Source organism: Babylonia areolata, chromosome 29 (assembly GCF_041734735.1).
Source record: "Babylonia areolata isolate BAREFJ2019XMU chromosome 29, ASM4173473v1, whole genome shotgun sequence".
NCBI classification, from domain to species: Eukaryota; Metazoa; Mollusca; class Gastropoda; order Neogastropoda; family Buccinidae; genus Babylonia; species Babylonia areolata.
Genome location: NC_134904.1, coordinates 41,207,367 through 41,233,352, shown reverse-complemented (window position 1 = coordinate 41,233,352; position 25,986 = coordinate 41,207,367). Strand labels below are relative to the sequence as shown.

The 25,986-nt window shown below is 43.2% G+C and overlaps 3 protein-coding genes across 3 annotated transcripts in view; 1 reads left to right on the top strand and 2 right to left on the bottom strand.

The window, feature by feature from the left end:
• LOC143274597 (branched-chain alpha-ketoacid dehydrogenase kinase-like) overlaps positions 1 to 13,334 on the top strand; it is a 72,637-nt gene extending 59,303 nt beyond the window's left edge. The window contains exon 11 of the mRNA XM_076578459.1: positions 45 to 13,334. Within this exon, the coding sequence (XP_076434574.1) occupies positions 45 to 189 (145 nt within the window). The 3' untranslated portion in view covers positions 190 to 13,334. The remainder of the gene's footprint in view (positions 1 to 44) is intronic.
• Positions 13,335 to 15,577: 2,243 nt separating this feature from the next.
• Positions 15,578 to 24,331, bottom strand: LOC143274671 (uncharacterized). The gene is made up of 3 exons (XM_076578545.1): positions 24,316 to 24,331; positions 17,192 to 19,810; positions 15,578 to 17,148 (listed from the first exon to the last, which is right to left on the bottom strand). The coding sequence occupies exons 1-2, from the start codon at positions 24,329 to 24,331 to the stop codon at positions 19,266 to 19,268; spliced, it is 561 nt and encodes a 186-aa protein (XP_076434660.1). The 3' UTR covers positions 15,578 to 17,148; positions 17,192 to 19,265.
• A 291-nt stretch (positions 24,332 to 24,622) lies between these two features.
• LOC143274760 (lysine-specific demethylase 2B-like) overlaps positions 24,623 to 25,986 on the bottom strand; it is a 78,523-nt gene continuing 77,159 nt past the window's right edge. The window contains exon 17 of the mRNA XM_076578681.1: positions 24,623 to 25,909. Coding sequence (XP_076434796.1) covers positions 24,635 to 25,909 — 1,275 coding nt within the window. The 3' untranslated portion in view covers positions 24,623 to 24,634. The remainder of the gene's footprint in view (positions 25,910 to 25,986) is intronic.

The following is a 25,986-nucleotide window of genomic DNA, read 5'->3' as shown; positions in this document are numbered from 1 at the left end:
ATGATAATAATGATGATGATGATAATAATGTCTCTGTACACCAGGTACGGGTTTGGCCTGCCGTCCAGCCGTGCCTACGCCAACTACCTGGGGGGCAGCCTGACCCTGGAGAGCATGGAGGGCATCGGCTGTGACCTCTACCTGCGGCTCTCACACATCGACTCTGCCAAGGAGAGCTTCCGCATCTGAGGGGGTGTGGGGGTGGACAGGATGTACGTGAGGGTGAAGGAGGGGGTGGTGGTGGAGGGGGGTCTACCAGTTCCATTCACCACGTCTGTCTGGCCTCCTGCTGACTCCAGTCTAGTTTCCTTTGGTGTGAGCTTTGGTTTTCTGGGTTTATTGCTCTGTATGCTACAGTGTCAGGCTGTTTATAGGTATTTTTTATGTTATTATCGTTATCTAGTTTGGTTGAAGTGATGTTTTTTTATATAAATATGTATTATATTTATTTATTTATTTATTTACTATTATTAATATTTCGCAGAAGTTAGCTTGCAATTGTGTGTGTGTGTGTGTGTGTGTGTGTGTGTGTGTGTGTGTGTGTGTGTGTGTGATGGTAGTGGTGTATGTTTTCTTTTGTGTTTTTTTCCACTTTGACATGCATTCACTGCTTGTTCTGGCCTTGTTGCTGACTGTTGGGATGTTGTGTTGTGTTGTGTACAAGTTGTGGCTGTGGCGTAGTTGACTGTTAGGTTGTCATATACTGTACCATGTCAGCCTGATGCAAACTTGGCCTGTTTCTCTGTTGGCCAAAACTTCACGGCTAACTCAGTACAAAGATGCCTTCGCCAGGCCCTGTGGCTTGCTCAGCCAATCGGCACAGTCCCTGCCTTTAGTGCTGAACAGTTCTTTTCTGTGTGTCTGCTTGAACAGTTTGTTTCTATGTGTCTGTCAGTTGAGTTAGTTTGTGTCTAAACTTGATCCCGAGCTGTGTTCCACATTGAACTTTCAACTTGCTGGCAGTGGTGGGTTACAGCCCAGTGCTGGGTACAGCATGGAAGGCGGGGGGGTTGGGGGGGGGTACAGTGATGGTGTTGCCTGTTTCAAAACCACTGATACGTGTCAGCTGTCTGGAGGGATGCACACTGTTACGTAATACTGTGTTGTACAGTGTGTTGCTGTGATGCTGCCTGTATCCACTGTATAGAGAGGAGGAATCTCAACTTTTATCAGCTGTTGCTGCTGACGTCGTGAAAACAAATTTTACTTTGGCACTGCGTTAAACTCATAGTCTCTGGCTTTGATTATTTTTCTTCTGTTTTGTTTACATTGAAAAGTCATGGAGAACAAGGAAAGGAATCTCTTCTGCTGTTTGTTTGTTCATGTTTTGTGTTCTGCCTGTTCACTGTGGGGGGGGTGGGGGGGGGTGGAGAAGGGGAGGGGTGTGTGGGGGGTGGGGGGGAGAATCTCCTGCATATTTTTGTCACATTGCATTCTATGTGAACTGTGATCAGGGTCAAGAGGAATCTCAATTTTTAACTCATGAATTTGATGCCCAGTGACGGGAAGGAACGGAGAGAGAATATGGGAACACTATGTCCATCTGCAGAATAGGATGCACAGGGAATTACATCGCCTGAACGTGATTTGCTTTCAGAATTGAACAGCATTGTTTGTTTCTGATCACCGTTAATGCTCAGCAGGGTTTGAGTGTCAAGCTAAAAGTTACGGTTTGTCGTACTGGTTTGACCCCCTTGTTTATGGGGATTGTCGTGATGACCTTTCACACTGTTGAACCAGGAACGGTGTACAGACACAAGATTAAAAGGAACATCCATCTGAGAGTTTTGTTTTGTTGTTCCATGTTTGATTTGTTCTTGTTTTGACTTAAGGCAAGTCATTCTTTTTGTTTGGGTCGTTGTTGATGTTCTGGGTGTAAACTTCACTGCATCGTGTGGCTTCATTGTCAGCCTGAAATAATGGCCAGGCAACCGTGACTGGAGAAGGGATGAAGGCAGTCATGACTGTGGAGAATGATGTTGTGACTGTGGAGAAGGGATGAAGGCAGTCATGACTGTGGAGAAGGGATGAAGGCAGTCATGACTGTGGAGAATGATGTTGTGACTGTGGAGAAGGGATGAAGGCAGTCATGACTGTGGAGAATGATGTTGTGACTGTGGAGAAGGGATGAAGGCAGTCATGACTGTGGAGAAGGGATGAAGGCAGTCATGACTGTGGAGAAGGGATGAAGGCAGTCATGACTGTGGAGAAGGGATGAAGGCAGTCATGACTGTGGAGAATGATGTTGTGACTGTGGAGAAGGGATGAAGGCAGTCATGACTGTGGAGAAGGGATGAAGGCAGTCATGACTGTGGAGAATGATGTTGTGACTGTGGAGAAGGGATAAGGCAGTCATGACTGTGGAGAATGATGTTGTGACTGTGGAGAAGGGATAAGGCAGTCATGACTGTGGAGAATGATGTTGTGACTGTGGAGAAGGGATGAGGCAGTCATGACTGTGGAGAATGATGTTGTGACTGTGAAGAAGGGATGAAGGCAGTCATGACTGTGGAGAATGATGTTGTGACTGTGGAGAAGGGATAAGGCAGTCATGACTGTGGAGAATGATGTTGTGACTGTGGAGAAGGGATGAAGGCAGTCATGACTGTGAAGAAGGGATGAAGGCAGTCATGACTGTGGAGAATGATGTTGTGACTGTGGAGAAGGGATGAAGGCAGTCGTGACTGTGGAGAAGGGATGAAGGCAGTCATGACTGTGAAGAAGGGATGAAGGCTGTCATGACTGGAGAGGGCGTGAAGGCAGTCATGACTGTGGAGAATGATGTTGTGACTGTGAAGAAGGGATGAAGGCTGTCATGACTGGAGAGGGCGTGAAGGCAGTCATGACTGTGGAGAATGATGTTGTGACTGTGAAGAAGGGATGAAGGCAGTCATGACTGTGGAGAATGATGTTGTGACTGTGGAGAAGGGATGAAGGCAGTCATGACTGTGGAGAATGATGTTGTGACTGTGGAGAAGGGATGAAGGCAGTCATGACTGTGGAGAATGATGTTGTGACTGTGGAGAAGGGATGAAGGCAGTCATGACTGTGGAGAAGGGATGAAGGCAGTCATGACTGTGGAGAATGATGTTGTGACTGTGGAGAAGGGATGAAGGCAGTCATGACTGTGGAGAATGATGTTGTGACTGTGGAGAAGGGATGAAGGCAGTCATGACTGTGAAGAAGGGATGAAGGCAGTCATGACTGTGGAGAAGGGATGAAGGCAGTCATGACTGTGAAGAAGGGATGAAGGCAGTCATGACTGTGGAGAAGGGATGAAGGCAGTCATGACTGTGGAGAAGGGATGAAGGCAGTCATGACTGTGAAGAAGGGATGAAGGCAGTCATGACTGTGGAGAAGGGATGAAGGCAGTCATGACTGTGGAGAAGGGATGAAGGCAGTCATGACTGTGGAGAAGGAGCCGTGCTGCCTGTGTCCTCTTCAGCGTCAAACCTTCCTCGTGTTCAGGGGGACTGCACATGGTGCATTATTTCCTTATTTTATTTCAGCGATTCGCCTTGTTTGTATGTTGTTTTATTTCTTATTTTCATGTATTTATTTCTTCCTTTGTTTCATTTGATGTTAGTGTTTTACAGAAAGCGGGGGTAGGTGTTTCATTTGATGTTAGTGTTTTACAGAAAGCGGGGGTAGGTGTTTCATTTGATGTTAGTGTTTTACAGAAAGCGGGGGTAGGTGTTTCATTTGATGTTAGTGTTTTACAGAAAGCGGGGTAGGTGTTTCATTTGATGTTAGTGTTTTACAGAAAGCGGGGGTAGGTGTTTCATTTGATGTTAGTGTTTTACAGAAAGCGGGGGTAGGTGTTTCATTTGATGTTAGTGTTTTACAGAAAGCGGGGGTAGGTGTTTCATTTGATGTTAGTGTTTTACAGAAAGCGGGGGCAGGTGTTTCATTTGATGTGACTGTTTTACAGAAAGCGGGGGCAGGTGTTTCATTTGATGTAACTGTTTTACAGATGTTACTGTTTTACAGAAAGCGGGGGTAGGTGTTTCATTTCATGTTACTGTTTTGGTAGGCGGTCATTGTCTGACCAGCATGTTAGGGTCACACCTATGTCAGGAGTCTTGCTGCTGATTTAAAAAAAAAAAAAAGAAGTTTTATTGGTCAGTTTGTTTTGCAGTGCATATAGAATGGTCAGTTTGTTTTGTAGTGTACAGTGATAGAAAAACAGGTCTGACTTGAAACTAGAACTTTACAGGTTGAAAAAGAAAGAAAAAAAAACTCTTATGGTGTGAGTGAAGATATAATAGGAGAGGAAAAGATGAATCATCATGTTTGGTTTTACTCATAAAACTAGCCCAGTCAACAAATAATACTTAGTGTATTGTCCAAATCAACCATTATTTTTGCTTGGGTCTCTTGTTTTTGGACAAGACCTGCTGCAGACATTTGCTGATATAAATAGTACAGCTGTAGTTTGAAGCCAATGCAGACGTTTTGCTGACTGGTGTAGAAAGATATACAGTATGATATAAATAGTACAGCTGTAGTTTGAAGCCAATGCAGACCTTTTGCTGACTGGTGTAGAAAGATATACAGTATGATATAAATAGTACAGCTGTAGTTTGAAGCCAATGCAGACCATTTGTTGACAGGCATCATAGAAAGATTAATATATAAAACATTAGTGGAATGGAAAGAGTAGCACCCATTGTGATTTTTCTGGTATAAGCTGCTGTTTGTTTTTTTTGTGGGCATGTGACAACTTTTTTTTTGCCTTCAGATTTTCTTCCTATGTCAGATGAATTCAGGAATATTTCCAGGCATGTTCACTAACAAACATTCTGTGTAGTTTCCATGAAGCTGACACACTAGCAACAGAACTGTAAGAAGAAAAACCAGCAAAACCAAATAAAAGTCAGCTTGATGTAGCAAGTCAGTCTACAACGGCATGAGTAATATGAATTAATGAAATATAATCTTTGTTGCAAATGTATTTAGTATATTCTTCCATAAATACAAAACAACTTAAATTTTAGAACACCTAATTATTTTTCAGTGGCAGAGTTTTAATTACACTGTATTATACAACTGACAATCATTGTATCATTCTACAGAATTTCTGTACTGTGGTAACTTAAGAGCCTTATTTTGCTCATTTTTCAAACTGTATGATTATGCTCAATATATTTACACTGTTTTTTTTTTGCTGACATTTTAGAAATTTTATTTTATTTTTGTTGATGGATGTTCATTTTATTTCAAGTGCCTGTGCTGTGAGCTGTAGTTGTCATCCAGTGTGCAGAAAGGGACGATGCCAGATATATACAGGATGACTAGTCGCTGGAACAACACACCTGTTTACCCTTCAGGTGTATGTATCATTCGTAATATATCCTTTCAGATTACATGATGCCAGATATAGATACAGGTGACTAGTTTCTGGAACAACACACCTGTTTACACTTCAGGTGTATGCATCATTCATAATATATCCTTTCAGATTACATGATGCCAGATATAGATACAGGTGACTAGTTTCTGGAACAACACACCTGTTTACCCTTCAGGTGTATGCATCATTCATAATATATCCTTTCAGATTACATGATGCCAGATATAGATACAGGTGACTAGTTTCTGGAACAACACACCTGTTTACCCTTCAGGTGTATGCATCATTCATAATATATCCTTTCAGATTACACGATGCCAGATATAGATACAGGTGACTAGTTTCTGGAACAACACACCTGTTTACCCTTCAGGTGTATGCATCATTCATAATATATCCTTTCAGATTACACGATGCCAGATATAGATACAGGTGACTAGTTTCTGGAACAACACACCTGTTTACCCTTCAGGTGTATGCATCATTCATAATATATCCTTTCAGATTACATGATGCCAGATATAGATACAGGTGACTAGTTTCTGGAACAACACACCTGTTTACCCTTCAGGTGTATGCATCATTCATAATATATCCTTTCAGATTACATGATGCCAGATATAGATACAGGTGACTAGTTTCTGGAACAACACACCTGTTTACCCTTCAGGTGTATGCATCATTCATAATATATCCTTTCAGATTACACGATGCCAGATATAGATACAGGTGACTAGTTTCTGGAACAACACACCTGTTTACCCTTCAGGTGTATGCATCATTCATAATATATCCTTTCAGATTACACGATGCCAGATATAGATACAGGTGACTAGTTTCTGGAACAACACACCTGTTTACCCTTCAGGTGTATGCATCATTCATAATATATCCTTTCAGATTACACGATGCCAGATATAGATACAGGTGACTAGTTTCTGGAACAACACACCTGTTTACCCTTCAGGTGTATGCATCATTCATAATATATCCTTTCAGATTACATGATGCCAGATATAGATACAGGTGACTAGTTTCTGGAACAACACACCTGTTTACCCTTCAGGTGTATGCATCATTCATAATATATCCTTTCAGATTACATGATGCCAGATATAGATACAGGTGACTAGTTTCTGGAACAACACACCTGTTTACCCTTCAGGTGTATGCATCATTCATAATATATCCTTTCAGATTACACAATTACGTTGCATGTAAACAAATAACGGTTTTGTGACCGTTATAAGTTCACATTTTGAAAGTAGATTAATAATTTGTTTCCAATCCAGGTTTTTTGGTTGTCTTTTTTTGCGTTGACTTTATTTCAAATTGCTGCTGCACAGTCTTGCTTTCATTTCTGATGGATAGGCTCCTTTTTTCTCATGTGGAAAATTGTAGCAAGTGGAAAATGGTGGTGCTTGAGACGACAAGGTGGTGAAACGCATGTCGATGAGTGCATGGACGGTGGTCAGCCATTAGACACAGGACTATGCTGTCTCACATGACAGTGCTGTTGTCTCAGATGACTGCTGTTGTCTCAGATGGCTGTTCTGGGCAGTGTCTGTTGCTGTTAAGAATAAAGTGTTTTGGGCAGTGTCTGTTTCTGTTCATAATAAAGTTTAGATGTAAACAGGTGTGTAATCGCCAGCAGTCTGACTGAACACAAGCTGTTTTGCTGCAGTGATATACTGGGCATTATGGCTTCCATTCTTTATGCACTTCCTTCCTCTTCCCTTTCCTAGTCACTTCTTCCACACCATTCGGTCTGTATTTTCACAGTTTATCTTGGTTTGAGACAGAACTGATGAGATTGATACCTTTTTTGATATTTTTAGATTTGGAGTCAAAACTCTTTGGAGTGTGGATATTTATATTATGATTATTGTAAAACATAGCTGCTATATGCTATCGTTTTCTTTCTGTGTTACTCTTCAGGGGTGTTTGTGTTAAAGAGAAATGGTGGCCAGGAGTGGTGTGTTCGGATGAAAATCTCTGGAGTCAGTGTCTGATGTATCTGTTGTGGTGGAAAGAAGTTTCTACAGTGTGTTAACAGCTGTCCATAATGTTGGAATAGCTTACACTATGTGGACGTTACAGCATAAAAACAGTGTTGTGCCATACTTCACATTATTTTGTTTTTTTTCTTGTTTTCATGACTGTAATATTGTGGTAGCTTTGTGCGGAGCATGAACTGTAAACATTGGTGATGTGTTTTGGGAGTTATGAGCTGTATATGCTTGCAGAATCGTGTGTGCTCTGGGAGTTATGAGCAGTATATGCTTGCAGAATCTTGTGTGCTCTGGGAGTTATGAGCAGTATATGCTTGCAGAATCGTGTGTGCTCTGGGAGTTGTGAGCAGTATATGCTTGCAGAATCGTGTGTGCTCTGGGAGTTATGAGCAGTATATACTTGCAGAATCTTGTGCTCCGGGAGTTATGAGCAGTATATGCTTGCAGAATCTTGTGTGCTCTTGGAGTTATGAGCTGTGTCTGCTTGCAGAATCTTGTGTGCTCTGGGAGTTATGAGCAGTATATACTTGCAGAATCTTGTGCTCCGGGAGTTATGAGCAGTATATGCTTGCAGAATCTTGTGTGCTCTTGGAGTTATGAGCTGTGTCTGCTTGCAGAATCTTGTGTGCTCTGGCAGTTATGAGCCATGTCTGCTTGCAGAATCTTGTGTGCTCTTGGAGTTATGAGCCATGTCTGCTTGCAGAATCTTGTGTGCTCTGGGAGTTATGAGCTGTGTCTGCTTGCAGAATCTTGTGTGCTCCGGGAGTTATGAGCCGTGTCTGCTTGCAGAATCTTGTGTGCTCCGGGAGTTATGAGCCGTGTCTGCTTGCAGAATCTTGTGTGCTCCGGGAGTTATGAGCCGTGTCTGCTTGCAGAATCTTGTGTGCTCTGGGAGTTATGAGCTGTATATGCTTGCAGAATCTTGTGTGCTCTGGGAGTTATGAGCAGTATATGCTTGCAGAATCTCGTGTGCTTCGGGAGTTATGAGCTGTCTGCTTGCAGAATCTTGTGTGCTCCGGGAGTTATGAGCTGTGTCTGCTTGCAGAATCTCGTGTGCTTCGGGAGTTATGAGCTGTGTCTGCTTGCAGAATCTTGTCATTTCTTTGCTGGCACTGATGTGTTGATTGTATTCAGTTTCATGTCCACACCATGTTCATTCTGTTGAACAGAATTTTAAAGATTTTATCAATATATGTTTGTTCATACTACAGTGTGCTTTTTCAAAATTATTTCCACAAGTATTATATATAATGCTACAGTCTATCCATGGTGCTTCTAGTCTGAACTAAGATGTGTGTATGGCTCTGCTGTTTGCAGTGTTGTGAAACATGGAACAGTAAGCATGATGATTGTAGTGTAGCAGTGACTTGACCACATAGGAGATGAGAAAAGAATTTTACTGACAGAGATACATCAAGCAGCAGTATACCCTCGGTGCAAGATAGACAGGATTATTTGTGCTGTTTGTGGTGGTAATATGTGTTAGCCATGGATTAAACAAACTCTTCAGTGGGTTTCTGGTGGTGATATGTGTTAGCCATGGATTAAACAAACTCTTCAGTGGGTTTCTGGTGGTGATATGTGTTAGCCATGGATTAAACAAACTCTTCAGTGCCGTGTACGTTTGACATGCCCTGCTGGTTTGACTCTGTCATGTGCCCATTTACATAATCACATAGAAAATTTACATACACTCGGCAGACTGAAAGGGAAGTAACCCTGTTTGATGGTTCGATATAGCTATGTGCAGTCAGCTGGGCTATTAGCAATAATGATGATGGTAAGAATACTATATGCAGTAATGATGATGGTAATATCTTTATCGGTAATGACAATGGTAATAATACTATAAGCAGTAGTGATGTGAAGTGGGAGAATCTCGATCAGAATTCCAGTTGATAAATAATGAGTCAACACAATGCTGGTGAAGGAGCACTGTTTTTCTCTGTGAAGTTTGCACCAAGGTCAGGTCAGTGTCAGCAGAATTTTGTGTCACTGAGAATCCTTCAGTGTCGCAATGTGTCCTTTATCATGTGAAGCAGTCTTCAACTGTTTGGCTGGCTTGTTTGTTTATTTTCAGCAAATTTTTATGTAGAAATATTTTCTTCATTATGAATATGTGAACTGATGCAGAACTGTTTGGCTTGCTTGTAGGTTTAATTTCAGCAAATTTTTTGTGTATCAATGTTTTCTTTATTTTGTGAACTGGTGTACATGTGGAACTGTTTGGCTTGCTTGTAGGTTTAATTCCAGCAGAATTTTGTGTGAGTGAGAATCCTTCCATGTAGTCATGTTCTCTTGATTATTTGAATTGGTGAAGAACTGTCAGTGGTGTAGAACTGTCTTGGTTAAAACTATTGCTGTTCAATATTCCTGGCCAGCTCTGCCATTTACTCCTTGTTTGTGTTTATTTCCTGGACATCTTGGTCAAACGATATCGCAGTTGCTGTTCCTGGCTAGCTTTTGTCATGTGACCCAGGGTAGGAGCACTGTCATTCTACTTCTTGGCCCAGCTGGGTGGATGGGGATCGATACCATGTTGATACGAAGGAACCTCCGTCACCCTGAGGATTTTTCAGTGACTGCATGAAGCTACAGTGGACCCACAGTCAGTCAGTTTTGGGGAACACAAAGGCAGAGCAAGGCAACAAATGTATTTCATTAGCCCCCTGGGACATTGGCTGATAGCTGTTGCACACGTTGGAGGGTTTTTTTTTGTTTGGTTTTTTTGGTTTATCTTACCAGTGATGGTACAGCTGACCACTTGCTGAATCCACGTCAGTTGGGCACTAGCAGAACATTGGGGTCCGGGAGAGCAGCTCTTGTGTACAGTGTGTGTGGGGGTGACGTGTCAGCACTATGTATAGCTGTGCTTGTTTCTAAAATGCTTTTGTTCTTTTGACTCTTGAATACCCTGTGCCTTAACCAGCTGCACCCTGAACATGAAAGACAATATTGCCATGACAAACAATATATATATATATATGTATAATATCTGTACTGTGGTCACCAGTTCAGAACACCATCACTCTTTTGTCTTTAATTAGTATATGTATATATATATATATATTTTTTTTTTTTTCCTAATTACCCTGACATGTACCGTCCACACTTTCCCCTTGTTGTGAACATCTGTTCAGACTGATTTCTGGTTTTTCAAGGTATTAATTAGAAGTGACTGTTTGTCATGGTATTAATTAGAAGTGACTGTTTGTCATGGTATTAATTGGAAGTGAATGTCATGGTATTAATTAGAAGTGACAATGTATTAAGAGAATCTGCCAGTTGATTGTCCATTGTCTGTCTCATGTTGAAAGAGAAGAGTCTGAAAATAATCACTGCCAGAGTGAAGGTCTGAATATCAACTGAAAGTTAGTAAATGGTATGGTGACATTTTTCCACAGTGATTGCTTGTGGTTTGCAAATGGAAATGCTTTTTCAGGAATGCATGAATGTAAAAAAAAAAAAAAAAATTTTTTATAAGGAAAAAAAAAGTGACTTAAATGTTTTCAACGTCTTGTCTATTTCCAAAGCAAGTCAGGTGTTTGTGGGGAATATATAACTACTGGATGTATTGGATGTTTTTTCTTTTCTTTCTTCTTTTTTTGGCCTTGTTCCATTTTAAGGATGAGGCAGAAGTTACCGATTGTGGGTTCAGTTTTCAGAGCGCTGCTGCTGTCTTTGCTTTCTGCACTGGGTGACGATTGTATCATTGACGTTAGTTTTAGATGCTAGTGACTTACTGACCGACATGGTTCAGTGAATGTGCTGTTACTAGTGACTGTTACTGACCGACATGGTTCAGTGAATGTGCTGTTACTGGTGACTGTTACTGATTGACATGGTTCAGTGGATGTACTGTTACTAGTGACTGTTACTGACCGACATGGTTCAGTGAATGTGCTGTTACTAGTGACTGTTGCTGACCGACATGGTTCAGTGAATGTGCTGTTACTAGTGACTGTTACTGACCAACATGGTTCAGTGAATGTGCTGTTACTAGTGACTGTTACTGACCGACATGGTTGAGTGAATGTGCTGTTACTGATTGACATGGTTCAGTGAATGTACTGTTACTAGTGACTGTTACTGACCGACATGGTTCAGTGAATGTGCTGTTACTGATTGACATGGTTGAGTGAATGTACTGTTACTAGTGACTGTTACTGACCGACATGGTTCAGTGAATGTGCTGTTACTGGTGACTGTTACTGATCGACATGGTTCGGTGAATGTGCTGTTACTGGTGACTGTTACTGGTGACTGTTGTTGACTGACATGGTTCAGTCAGTGAATGTGCTGTTACTGGTGACTGTTACTGACCAACATGGTTCAGTGAATATATGCTGTTACTGGTGACTGTTGTTGACCGACATGGTTCAGTGTATGTGCTGTTACTAGTGACTGTTACTGACCGACATGGTTCAGTGAATGTGCTGTTACTAGTGACTGTTACTGACCGACATGGTTCAGTGAATGTGCTGTTACTGGTGACTGTTACTGACCGACATGGTTCAGTGAATGTGCTGTTACTAGTGACTGTTACTGACCGACATGGTTCAGTGAATGTGCTGTTACTGATTGACATGGTTGAGTGAATGTACTGTTACTAGTGACTGTTACTGACCGACATGGTTCAGTGAATGTGCTGTTACTGGTGACTGTTACTGACCGACATGGTTCAGTGAATGTGCTGTTACTGGTGACTGTTACTGACCGACATGGTTCAGTGAATGTGCTGTTACTGGTGACTTACTGACCGACATGGTTCAGTGAATGCGCTGTTACTGGTGACTGTTACTGACCGACATGGTTCAGTCAGTGTGTGCTGTTACTAGTGACTGTTACTGACCGACGTGGTTCAGTGAATGTGCGCTGTTACTAGTGACTGTTACTGACCGACATGGTTCAGTGAATGTGTGCTGTTACTATTGACTGTTGCTGACCGACATGGTTCAGTGAATGTGCTGTTACTAGTGACTGTTACTGACCGACATGGTTCAGTGAATGTGCTGTTACTGGTGACTGTTACTGACCAACATGGTTCAGTGAATATATGCTGTTACTGGTGACTGTTACTGGTGACTGTTGTTGACTGACATGGTTCAGTCAGTGAATGTGCTGTTACTAGTGACTGTTACTGACTGACATGGTTCAGTGAATGTGCTGTTACTAGTGACTTACTGACCAACATGGTTCAGTGAATGTGCTGTTACTGGTGACTGTTGCTGACTGACATGGTTCAGTGAATGTGCTGTTACTGGTGACTGTTGCTGACCGACATGGTTCAGTGAATGTGCTGTTACTGGTGACTGTTACTGATTGACATGGTTCAGTGAATGTGCTGTTACTGGTGACTGTTACTGATTGACATGGTTCAGTGAATGTGCTGTTACTGGTGACTTACTGACCGACATGGTTCAGTGAATATATGCTGTTACTAGTGACTGTTACTGACCGACATGGTTCAGTGAATGTGCTGTTACTCGGTGTTCACACAGCCATGGTGGTGGGATCTGTGCTGGCAAGTCTCATTACGCAGGATGCTATTAAAAATTAAACCTTGTGTAGATGCGTGCTTGTTTTTCACGGAGACAGATGGTGCCTGTGCTTTGTTTCGAGTGATGCGTTGAGGTGAAGATTTGTGTCACAGGTTTCTGTCTTTGTTCGTTTTGCTTGATGTCTATCCACAATTGTGATTTTTGCTTTTATTTCTGTGTATGTGTCATGCCGTCTGTGCATGACTTTCAGATGTCTATGCAGTATGTCTGACTGGGGTAGTCAGGTTAGGTTCTTATGCAAAATACTATGTACGCCAGGTGTATATGTATGCTATTTCACCACTGTCTTGTATCATATGAAATTAGTGCTCTGTATCAGAGCATTGGTTCTTTTATGGTTTATATATATTAACTATTATATATAAATCTTCCCCCTCAATCTGAAAATAAACTATTCTGTTTGCATTATCGTGTGGTGGTTTCTTTTGGTGTTTTGTTTATGTTTATTGCTTGTGCTTGTTAATTATTTCATGTTCTCTCAGCACACACACACACACACACACACACACACACACTCCCATTTTAACTCTTTCCATACGAATGGCGAAAGAGACAACGTTAACAGCGTTTCACCCCAATTACCATCATCAAAATATTGCAAGCGGAAGGCTCTTATACTGAAGACTTGAATGTTGACAAAGAATACCACAATTCTGACGACGGAAGCTAAAGGTTGGGTCATTCAGACACCCACTGGACATCCGAGGGGTCTGTGTAGAGGAGAAGAGAGGACTGGCCGTACTGAACGAGTTAAAGCCATCTCTTTGTCTTCAGCTGCTAACATCATCATTATGAAGAAATCAGAACACAAACCAGACATCATCATTATGAAGAAATGAGAACACAGAACACAAACCACACATCATTATGAAGAAATGAGAACACAGATCACAAACCACACATCATTATGAAGAAATGAGAACACAGAACACAAACCACACATCATTATGAAGAAATGAGAACACAGATCACAAACCACACACACACACACACGTCATCATCTGCCCATTTCTTCCTACTTCCATCCACACTTGTACTGCATTCACAGATCATAATATACCACTCCCCAATTTTTCTGTTGTGTTTGTTTTACTTGCCTTCATAACAAACAGTAACTGAATAAAATGAAAGAAATTACTGTGGGTGCAAAGTCTCCATAGTAAATTGAGAAGCATTTTATCTGCACGCAGTAATACCAACCAAAAACACAAAAAATAAAAAAAGGAAAAAAATGACCATATATAGGGAAAACAAAGGCTATCCAATGGACAAATCTGACATGACAGTCTTTTCACACATGAACGACACACAAGCAAAGAAACATACGAAGTCTTTGCAATATGAACAAAAAACGACAACAAACAGAACATGATCTTCCTTTACGAATGAAAAGCTAAAGTGTGAATGATTGATAGGTACTCAGTAACATAAATGTAGAAAAAGAGAGAAAAAAAAAAGTGAACATGATGATCTTTGATAACACAAACGAAAACCGTGAACAATGTTATCATCGTTATTTCTAGCTCAGCCAACTAAAGGGGCCATATAAAGGGCTGGAGAAATTCTGTTAAAAATGTCCTCCAATCCAAAAGCCAGACTGACACACATACTTATTCATTTCACTCATACTGTGCAGTAAATGACTGGTGACATTTGTACTGACTTGTCAGAAGACATCACCCATTCCCTAATCAACCTCCACATGAAACACAAAGTACCAAAGGAGTCAGAAACATATCTGGTAAGACACTACAACCAGAAGGCCCAAACAACAAACACCACATTAAACTGATAAACAAAAGAAGAAAAAAAGACATACTGACAAACACCACTAAAGGCAGAAAGCTGTAGATATCAGGACCATCCCTGTGAATGCAATATGTATTGTATTAATCTTTTGTTAGGACTGGTTTCTCTGAAATTCTGCATGCTCTCCTAAGTGAATGCAATATGTACTGTATCAATCTTGCATCGAAACAGGTTTCTCTGAGTGAAGAAATATGACAAAATACCACACAAAATTCAGGGAGACAAGAAACTAGTAGCCAAAGTTCTGATTAAAACAGTAATGATTGATCAGAGACAGACAGACAGGCTGACTGACAGACTGACAGAAAGACAAATAGACAGACAGACTGACAGACCGCATGTTGCCCAGGGAACGACCAGCACCTGACAGCACAGCTGTGTGTTTCTGTGCTGCGTCCCTCAGTCCTTCCTGCACTGAAACACACTCACATGTTGCCATTAATACCAGCACTTTTCTCTCTCCCTAAAATCAAGATGTGTCTGTATGGTATCAAGAACACTGTCATGACAGCAAACATACATCTGTTCACGCCAGTTGTTGTTTTTGTTTTTTATGCCATCAGATGTCCTTCTGATCACCTGCTTTGTTTCATGCAGGTTTTCATGTCGTTACACTTTGTCCATTCTTAATAAAGAGGAAAATTAAATCCCAGAGAGTGAGAGACACATTACCACATGCACACACACACATACACACAAAGTCTTCCTTGCTGTAATATTTTGGCAATTTCGAGGCATTTCAGATCAAAACTGACTTAAAAGTGGCATCACTCTTAGCTTCTGCCAAAAACAAAAATATATTTTGGGTCAATGTGATGGTGGTGTTTGTTTTGTTTCTTTAAAAAAAAACCACCTCTTTTCAACTGATATCTATGTGTTTATCACATTAAGCTGGATAATCCTATTTTCTGACACACAATACTTTTTTCTTCTTCTTCACTATTTTAAAACAATCCTGAAACCTTTGGTCTCAAAGTTGGAGATTCACCAGAGAAAACAATTCATGTGGTGTAACATTGTGGTAAAGTGGACACAACAGCTTTCATGATAAACAGAAAGGAAAGGACTGATAGATATATGGGAGGATGAGGCCTCTGATAAACAGAAAGAAAATGACTGATATATGGGAGGATGAGGCCTCTGATAAACAGAAAGAAAATGACTGATATATGGGAGGATGAGGCCTCTGATAAACAGAAAGGAAAGGACCGATAGATATATGGGAGGATGAGGCCTCTGATAAACAGAAAGGAAATTACATACATATGGAAGAGGCCTCTGATAAACAGAAAGGAAATGATACAGATATATAGGAGGAAGAGGTCTCTGATAAACAAAAAGAAAATGACAGATATATGGGAGGAAGAGGCCTCTGATAAACAGAAAGGAAATGACAGATATATGGAAGGAAGTGGCTGCATCTTAACAAAGGCACAATGACACTGCCTTTCAAAAGAGCTCTCTTACACACACACACACACACACACACACACACACACACACAACAGTGACATACTGTGCACAAAACATAAGCTTCTTTCGTGCTAAATCAGATACAAATCACTTCTGCAGAACACACAACTTACAAAAAAACATCACACTAACAGTTTAAAAAAAAAAAAAAATGACAAATGCGTTAACAGCCCACACATATTTCATGGGTTAAGTACTTTGGCAAAACATCACAAAAAACACCAGCTTCACGATTCACGATGTAAAGCTGCTCTTGGTGAAACATCCCTCTTCAAAACAACATCTCTCTCGAAATGTGACACTGACCACAGAACAACAACAACAACAAAACAGAAACAAAAAACTCAACCTGCAAGCATCTGCTACAACTTAATTATTTTTCTGAACGTTTCTGCTCCGAAACATGTGAATGTCAATCAAAGATATTTCAACACAGTCAACCAGTGGCTGTCAGAGTATGACTAAGATCATCTCACTGATGCCCTGGACAATGGCAGGCAGTCAGGGAACACTTCAGACACTGATGGAAACAAACAACAATCATTTTCTTCAACACAGGTGAGAAAACAATGTGTTGAACACCAACAATTCTCCAGCGTTGCACACACATGGTCAGTCAGTCAACCAGCCTGCAGACTGACCACCAGACAACCAGACAATGTGGCCAGTTAGCTCTTCACCGCTGAACATGAAGAAGTCCAAACAGAGAATGGTGACTGACATCCTGACCTGTAATCTGTTCTCTCAGTGATGTCACAGCCCTGATATCAACCAGTCAATCCCTTGGAGACTTGTGTCAACCAACCATTTCCTTGTATGCAAATGGTCAATTATCATTGGAGTCTGATATCAACCAATCAATTCTTTGGAGACTTATGTCAACCAACCATTTCCTTGTACACAAAGGATCAGCTATCATTGGAATCTGATATCAACCATCCTTGTACACAAAGGATCAGCTATCATTGGAATCTGATATCAACCAATTCATTGGAGACTAATGTCAACCACCAATTTCCTTGTATGCAAAGGATCAATTATCCTTGCAGTCTGATATCAACGAATCAATTCATTAGACATTTATGGCTGACTTAACATTTCCCAGATACAGAGGATCAACTATTCTTTGAGTCTGATATTAACCAAAGAACTCTTTAGACACTAACAGATAACCAATGAGTTCCCTGCACACTGAGATCAGTCCTAGGAGTCTGATATCAACCAATCAAATCCTTTGTCACGTTCCATTAAGTCAGCCAATCATTCTGTGTACACTGAGGATTGATCAATCAAATTACTGAATATGCACAACCAACCAATGAATTTACTGTCATTCCATAATCAAGCGATCAGTTCTGTGGATACTAACGCCTAACAAATGTATTTCTTGACACTGAAGACAGATTGATCAATTTATTGGATACATACAATCAACCAATCAATTTCCTGTAAGCTCATCAAAATCAGTTCCTTGACACTGATAATCACCATCAATTCAATGTCAGAATCAATTCAATGTCAGTGATAATCGACCAATCAATTCACTGTCAGTGATAATCACCAATCAATTCAATGTCAGAATCAATTCACTGTCAGTGATAATCACCAATCAATTCAATGTCAGTGATAATCACCAATCAATTCACTGTCAGTGATAATCACCAATCAATTCAATGTCAGTGATAATCATCAAAACTGTGATGTCTTTGACACTGACAATTAACTAATTTCTCTTCTTCCAAATATCTCTTCTTCCTAATCAATCCATCTAGTCCAGAGATTTCCCCCTCAATCTGTTCCAAAGATGATGACAATCAACCCATGGCCTTTGGCTAGCAGACAGCGGACAATCACAATCAACCCATGGCCTTTGGCTAGCAGACAGCGGACAATCACAATCAACCCATGGCCTTTGGCTAGCAGACAGCGGACAATCACAATCAACCAATGGCCTTTGGCTTGCAGACAGCGGACAATCAGCGAGATGTCTTATCACTGAGTTGCCACAGGATTTGGCCAAGAAGCAAACGGACAGGCCTGGTTTGCATCACTTTGACATGCTACAGTATGACACCAACTGTTTCCTTTTTCTGACATGATTACGCATGCTAAACACCTGTCGGCCAATGAAACATGGGCATGCCGTGAGGAAAGAGTGCAGACAGAGAGCTGTGACATGATCTTCCATTATGAACCTTTCTGTATGCCTGCTAGGTTATGGGAGGGGATCTTTTCCAAACTCCTGTGTCAACCTATGTGCACACCAGCAAATGCCTAAACCCTGCTCATACAGAAGATCAAATGTATGCGTTAATTTTGTTAATCATGTCAGTGTTCCATGGGCTGTGGAGACAAGAACTGCAGGCACACCACAGAAAGGTCTAGCTGTCTACAAGGCAGGGTGAAGACAGTCACACATGTAAAACCCCACATGTACATGTATGTGGGTGAAGCTGGGAGGTGCAGCCCAGGATGGCAGCAGAAGAAGTGTCACGGCGAGACAGGAAAACGTGGGACTCCACAGCACAGCAAACCTGAGGAGCACTACCTTTCTGTTGTATGAAGTCCATTGTAATTACAGCTTTCTTTTTTTTCCATCAGTTTCATCTACTTTTTTCTCGGTAATCAGCTAAATCATCACCATCTTATTAAGTTTACAAATGTTTTTCTGAGTTATGAAATTCCACATTTTTCTGGCATACATACATATATGCATACATATATGAAAGTATAATTAACAACATCAGTCTAAGGTGTGCCTAAATAGCTCAAAAGTTCTATAAAAATATCAAATCAAACATAAACTGAAATGTTACAATAATCTCTTTGTGACAGAGGATCACACAAATAGAGTGTGAATTTTGTCCATTTTCTTTCAATAAAGGGGAAAAGTCCCTTAAATTAGCAGTTTCAGAAATAGATTCTTTCCATATTTCCAGAGATACAAACTGGTATGGTGGTGGTGTGTCCATCGAGATCGATGATGACCATTGTTGTCATCCAGCTGGGGGATGGAGGGAGGGTGGTGGTGGGGTGGGGGGGAGGATGCTCATGAATCTATCTGTGAGTGCGCAGATGGCTGAATAGTCCAATCTGCGCACGAAATGTTCGCTGACAGTTGGGGCAGACAAAGACAGGCATACCATTGTCAGGGAGCTTGTTTGCCTGTGACTTTCTGGCCTGCCTCTTCTGAACAGCTGCAGCAGTCCTGTTGGCCTCGCACAACTTGGCGCCTTTGTGCACAGCAGCGCGCCATTTGTCACGGTCCACTGCAGATTCCCCCCAGGAGTCAGGGTTGATATCAAACGCTTTCAGAGAGACTTTCAGAGTATCTCTGAAGCGCTTCTTCTGACCTCCGTGTGATCTCTTCCCTTGTTGCAGCTTGCCATAGAAGAGCCTTTTGGGCAGCTGATGGTCTGGCATGCGCACCACGTGTCCAGCCCAGCGAAGCTGGGACTTCATCAGGATGGTGAAGATGCTGGGAAGGGTGGCTTTTGCGAGCACCTCTGTGTCTGGGGTCCTGTCTTGCCACTTGATGTTCAGTAGCTTCCTGAGGCATGTTGTGTGGAAGTGGTTCAGCTTCTTGGCATGTCGTTGGTACACTGTCCAAGTTTTGCATGCGTACAGTAGTGTGGGGAGAACTACTGCTCTGTAGACCTTTAGCTTGGTCTCAAGACTAATGCCTCTTCTGTTCCAGACATTTGCATTGAGTCTACCAAAAGTTGCACTTGCTCTTGCAATCCTGACGTTCACTTCATCATCGATTGTCACATTTCGTGACAGTGTGCTGCCAAGGTATGTGAACCGCTCCACCGCACTGAGTCTCTGACCGTTGACTGTGATGTTGGGCTCAACGTAGGGTTTCCCTGGGGCTGGCTGATGGAGAACTTCAGTTTTCCTCGTGCTGATGGTAAGGCCAAAGTTCCTGCTGGCAGTGGCAATCTTGTCGACACTGAGTTGTGCCCAGCGTTGAGGGCACAATCATCAGCAAACAAAAAGTCTCTGATGATGTCTGTCATGACCTTCGTTTTTGCTTGAAGCCTTCTGACGTTAAACAGCTTGCCATCTGTTCGGTACTTTAGGCCGATTCCAACATCGCCATCTCTGAAGGACAAACTGGTATAAAACTGAGGAAAAAACAAAAAACATGTATGCATGAACAAATGTGCAGTGGTGCGTCATTGGCAACTTTTGAAACCTGGAAACTGAAGTCCGTAATAATTATGAGGTGTCCAGCAGATGCATACCTAACAATGTGTACACAGACACACGCTCATACACACAATAACACCTACATGCACAAACACATGTCCAGCAGATGTATACCTAACAATGTGTACACAGACACACGCTCACACACACAATAACACCTACATGCACAAACACATGCACAGAGCAATGAACAGAAATACAGCCTGAACTCGTACTGCTGAACCATTACCACACAGCAAACAGCAATGAAAAAAAGATGAAAATGAAATAAATAAAAGCAAACTCGATCAAAGATCAATAACCATTCCCTATACTGATCTGAAACAGGGTATGCATTCCAATTACATAACACAACCACTACAAAACAAAAGGTTAGATGTCCGTGCCTTCAAAAATGAAAACAAAGCAATACCAAATTCTAGAGTTTCCTAGCTGAACTAGTCCTCATCCAAAACAGTACTGTACAATACCGACATACAGAGTGCATAATTATGTTCAACGTGGACTGTGAACGTTTCACACAAAGGTGTGTGTGCACGGTTAGTTCAGGAGTGCTGTGAACCAAAATGTAATTCAGTGTACAAATAACTGTAAGGAATTCCATCTATACAAATCAGGCAGCTTGACACAAAGAAATGTCCGTGCAATGTTCCCCTCCATATGGTCACTTTGCTGACAGCATTGAGTGATTGATTGATATGGATACTTATGTATCTATATCATGTCTCTCCAAACCTCCCAGCTGTACAGAGAACGTCTGCACTGAACACGCTTCCCACTACATTCAGAGACGCTCTGCTCCTGCACTGAACACCTTTCCCACTACATTCAGAGACGCTCTGCTCCTGCACTGAACACGCTTCCCACTACATTCAGAGACACTCTGCTCCTGAACTGAACACGCTTCCCACTACATTCAGAGACTCTGCTCCTGCACTGAACACCTTTCCCACTACATTCAGAGACTCTGCTCCTGCACTGAACACCTTTCCCACTACATTCAGAGACTGCTCCTGCACTGAACACGCTTCCCACTACATTCAGACACTCTGCTCCTGCACTGAACACCTTTCCCACTACATTCAGAGACTCTGCTCCTGCACTGAACACCTTTCCCACTACATTCAGAGACTGCTCCTGCACTGAACACGCTTCCCACTACATTCAGAGACTGCTCCTGCACTGAACACCTTTCCCACTACATTCAGAGACTCTGCTCCTGCACTGAACACCTTTCCCACTACATTCAGAGACACTCTGCTCCTGCACTGAACACGCCTCCCACTACATTCAGACACTCTGCTCCTGCACTGAACACGCCTCCCACTACATTCAGAGACGCTCTGCTCCTGCACTGAACACCTTTCCCACTACATTCAGAGACGCTCTGCTCCTGCACTGAACACGCTTCCCACTACATTCAGACACTCTGCTCCTGCACTGAACACGCTTCCCACTACATTCAGACACTCTGCTCCTGCACTGAACACCTTTCCCACTACATTCAGAGACACTCTGCTCCTGCACTGAACACGCTTCCCACTACATTCAGACACTCTGCTCCTGCACTGAACACGCTTCCCACTACATTCAGACACTCTGCTCCTGCACTGAACACCTTTCCCACTACATTCAGAGACGCTCTGCTCCTGCACTGAACACGCTTCCCACTACATTCAGAGACGCTCTGCTCCTGCACTGAACACCTTTCCCACTACATTCAGAGACACTCTGCTCCTGCACTGAACACCTTTCCCACTACATTCAGAGACGCTCTGCTCCTGCACTGAACACCTTTCCCACTACATTCAGAGACGCTCTGCTCCTGCACTGAACACCTTTCCCACTACATTCAGAGACGCTCTGCTCCTGCACTGAACACCTTTCCCACTACATTCAGAGACGCTCTGCTCCTGCACTGAACACCTTTCCCACTACATTCAGAGACGCTCTGCTCCTGCACTGAACACGCTTCCCACTACATTCAGAGACGCTCTGCTCCTGCACTGAACACGCTTCCCACTACATTCAGAGACGCTCTGCTCTGTTCTCTTTCCTCATTTGGCCAGAGACACTGTGCGCAATAGTAGCACTTTTGTTACTTTTGTATCCATGGTCTTCTTGTAAGGGTTGGTAAAATCTTCCTTTGAGGAAATACAATTATGATGAGAATCAATTCTGAACTTTACTGTACTGCTGACAGACACACGTTCTGAACAAAGACAGAGGAAAGTTATTCTGAAAGAAGTGACAAAAATATGGCTGAGACAACAACTGCACTGCTCAGTTATTTCCGTCAAACTGTAAAAGCAGACGTAAAAAGACTGGAAGAGTTGAATCTATCTTGTTGCTGTGTGATTCACTTCACCCTCTGTCTACAGTCTCTGGTGGACAAGTGCTCCTTCAACTTCCAAGTTCTTCATCAAAAATAATAAACTGTACTAACTACTCTTCATCAAAAACGTGTCACATATACGACAATTTCTTGTCATCACATGACTGTGTTTCTGACAAGGAAGAACCCCACCCCCACCCCCCCTCTTGCTCCCCCTGCTTCCCCCCAAAAAACCAAACAACAGATTCTGTGAATTAACAATTTAACAATACACACACAGAATGACGACATGTTGGGGGTGGGGGGGTAACGAAAAGACCAGATCATGATGCACATACTGTACATGCAAAAATCTAAACAGCTACCACAAACTACCCCTGCCAGACAAGTGTATGTACACACTACTGAACTCAGTCAATAAAACTAATGTTATACCATTGCTAAAACAGAACTCGGTCAATAAAACCAATGTTATACCACCGCTAAAACATTTTCAGTCATATGTTAAAATGGTGCAGTTAAAAAGCAACAAAATAGACTGTTATGTTAGTCTAAAATACTGCAATATTTAGCTAAAATGTTCACAATAATAAGCCATTCCAGTACCAGGCTAAACCTTCACAATTATAATTCTGAAAACTACATGATGAACACTTGCTGTAATAAGATGATTAAAAAGAAAGATACATTGGATAAATGCATCAAATGCGAATAATAATAGTAATAATAATAAGAAGAAAAATAATAAGAATAATAATGACAAAAACTGTTTTGCTGGTTATATGGCTTTAAGATAAAACAAAATTCCGGAAGCAACAGTGATCACACACCAAGACAGAACTGCATGTGTTGTGTTACTGATATCATAGTGTAGTCTGCCGGCTGAAAACTGGAAGTGACATCACAGGTCAGCACACACAGTGCACACAATATGTGTTGTCTGGTTCCTATCAATCAATCAGAACACAGTACACACAACACGTGTTGTCTGGTTCCTATCAATCAATCAGAACACAGTACACACAACACGTGTTGTCTGGTTCCTATCAATCAATCAGAACACAGTACACACAACACATGTTGTCTGGTTCCTATCAATCAATCAGAACACAGTGCACACAACACGTGTTGTCTGGTTCCTATCAATCAATCAGAACACAGTACACACAACACGTGTTGTCTGGTTCCTATCAATCAATCAGAACACAGTACACACAACACGTGTTGTCTGGTTCCTGTCAATCAGAACACAGTACACACAACACATGTTGTCTGGTTCCTATCAATCAATCAGAACACAGTACACACAACACGTGTTGTCTGGTTCCTGTCAATCAATCAGAACACAGTACACACAACACATGTTGTCAGGTTCCTATCAATCAATCAGAACACAGTACACACAACACGTGTTGTCTGGTTCCTGTCAATCAATCAGAACACAGTGCACACAACACGTGTTGTCTGGTTCCTGTCAATCAATCAGAACACAGTACACACAACACGTGTTGTCTGGTTCCTGTCAATCAATCAACCAGCCCCTCTGTCTCACACACTGACCACACCACACAGTCATGGGAACGTGTCAGCCATCAATCTTCCAGTCACTGCTGAACATCAAAGGCATCACTTCACTGAACACATCCCCCACCACAACACATTTCATTTACCACCTAAACACAAATCATTCACCACCAAATTCTCTCTGTTCAACTTCCTTGCTGTTTCATCGACTTGCCCCACCCCCCACACTCCATCAACCCTGCTCTCTCTCTCTCTCTCTCCTCCCGGCAGTCATTGTTTTGTTGCTTTTTTTCTTTTTCATTCATCGACCCATCCCCTCTCCCCTCGCTTCAGTTGTTTCTGTTTGTTAGTGTTATTACTCAGCGACGGTGAAGACGGCAAGGGAGGCCATCTGCAGGGGGCGCCAGGAGTAGTGCTGGGAGAAGTGGTAAAGGGCGGGGCGGGAGATGGTGGGGATGCGCGACACGTCCAGGTGCCTCATCCTCTGCAGGGCCATGAGGGAGGTCAGGCAGCGGTCGGTCAGCCCCCAGCACCGACACAGGTTGAGGGACAGCAGGGACATGAGGAGTGGCCTGCCCTGAGTGACCAGCGCCTGCAGCCCCGCGTCGGTGAGCTTCATGCACGCCCGGAGGTCCAGGGTCTCCAGCAGCCCCAGGTGGGCTGACACCAGCCCCAGGGAGGAGTCCCCCACCTCCGTCCCGCTCAGGTCCAGGTGGCGCAGCTGGTGCAGGCGGCTGAGGCTTGGGGTCAGGCCGGGCCGCACCCCCAGGGGAGGCTCGATCAGCTCCTGGAAGCGGTCCGGGCGGATGCCTGTGGCCCAGCTCAGCACGAGGGAGCGCAGCAGGGGAGTGCTGGGGGAGCACAGGGCGCAGACGGTGGCCCAAGGCTGGGAGGCCAAGGTGAGGGAGCGCAGGTGGGGCAGGCGCGGCACCAGCCAGGCCAGCTGTTTGTGAGACAGGTGAGCGCTGGCCAGGTTGAGGGAACGGGGCTGGCGCAGCACCACGCCCATCAGGTGTGCCTGCTTCAGGTGGGTCCGTGCCAGGCTGACCCAGGTCCACAGGGACGGGTGGATGGCCCAGCGGTTCCATGTCTTGCACACCTGCAGGCATCGTGACAGGTCGGCGGGGGGCAGGTATCGGAACACCTTCATCCACAGGCCTCGCTCCAGGCAGTGAGGCTTGCCCGACGTGGTCATCACCTGCTCCGGGGGAGGAGGCAGGGCCAGGGGGCGCACCACGAAGGCGTGTCGCATCACGCCGCTGTCTTTCTCCACGCCTGATGACGACCCTTCCTCCTGACCCCGACCTTTGCTCCCCGTCCCCCCTACCCCCTGAAAGGTCACCCCGGCCTTGTCTGGCGTACCCCCCCGACTGCCGGCACCCCCGCCCTGAGAGGTCACGCCCGTCTGACCCCCACTGCTCTGTCTGGAACTGCCCGGCTTCTGGTCGTCATGGTGACGGCGACTATCCCAGCGTGAGGGGCCAGGTGTGGGGCTGGCTCTGGCGGAGTTACCTCCCTCCTCCTCCGCGGCTTTCTCACGGCGAGGCCGCAGCTTTTTCACCGACGGGGACTGTCCTCGCGACCTTCGTCCCGACAACTCAGGATCGTGCTCTCTCTCTCGTGAGCAGCCCTGGAACGGAGAGAGGTCACTCACAAGGTCACCCATACCCAGCAGTCTCATGACCTTGGTTATGGAAATGCATCTTT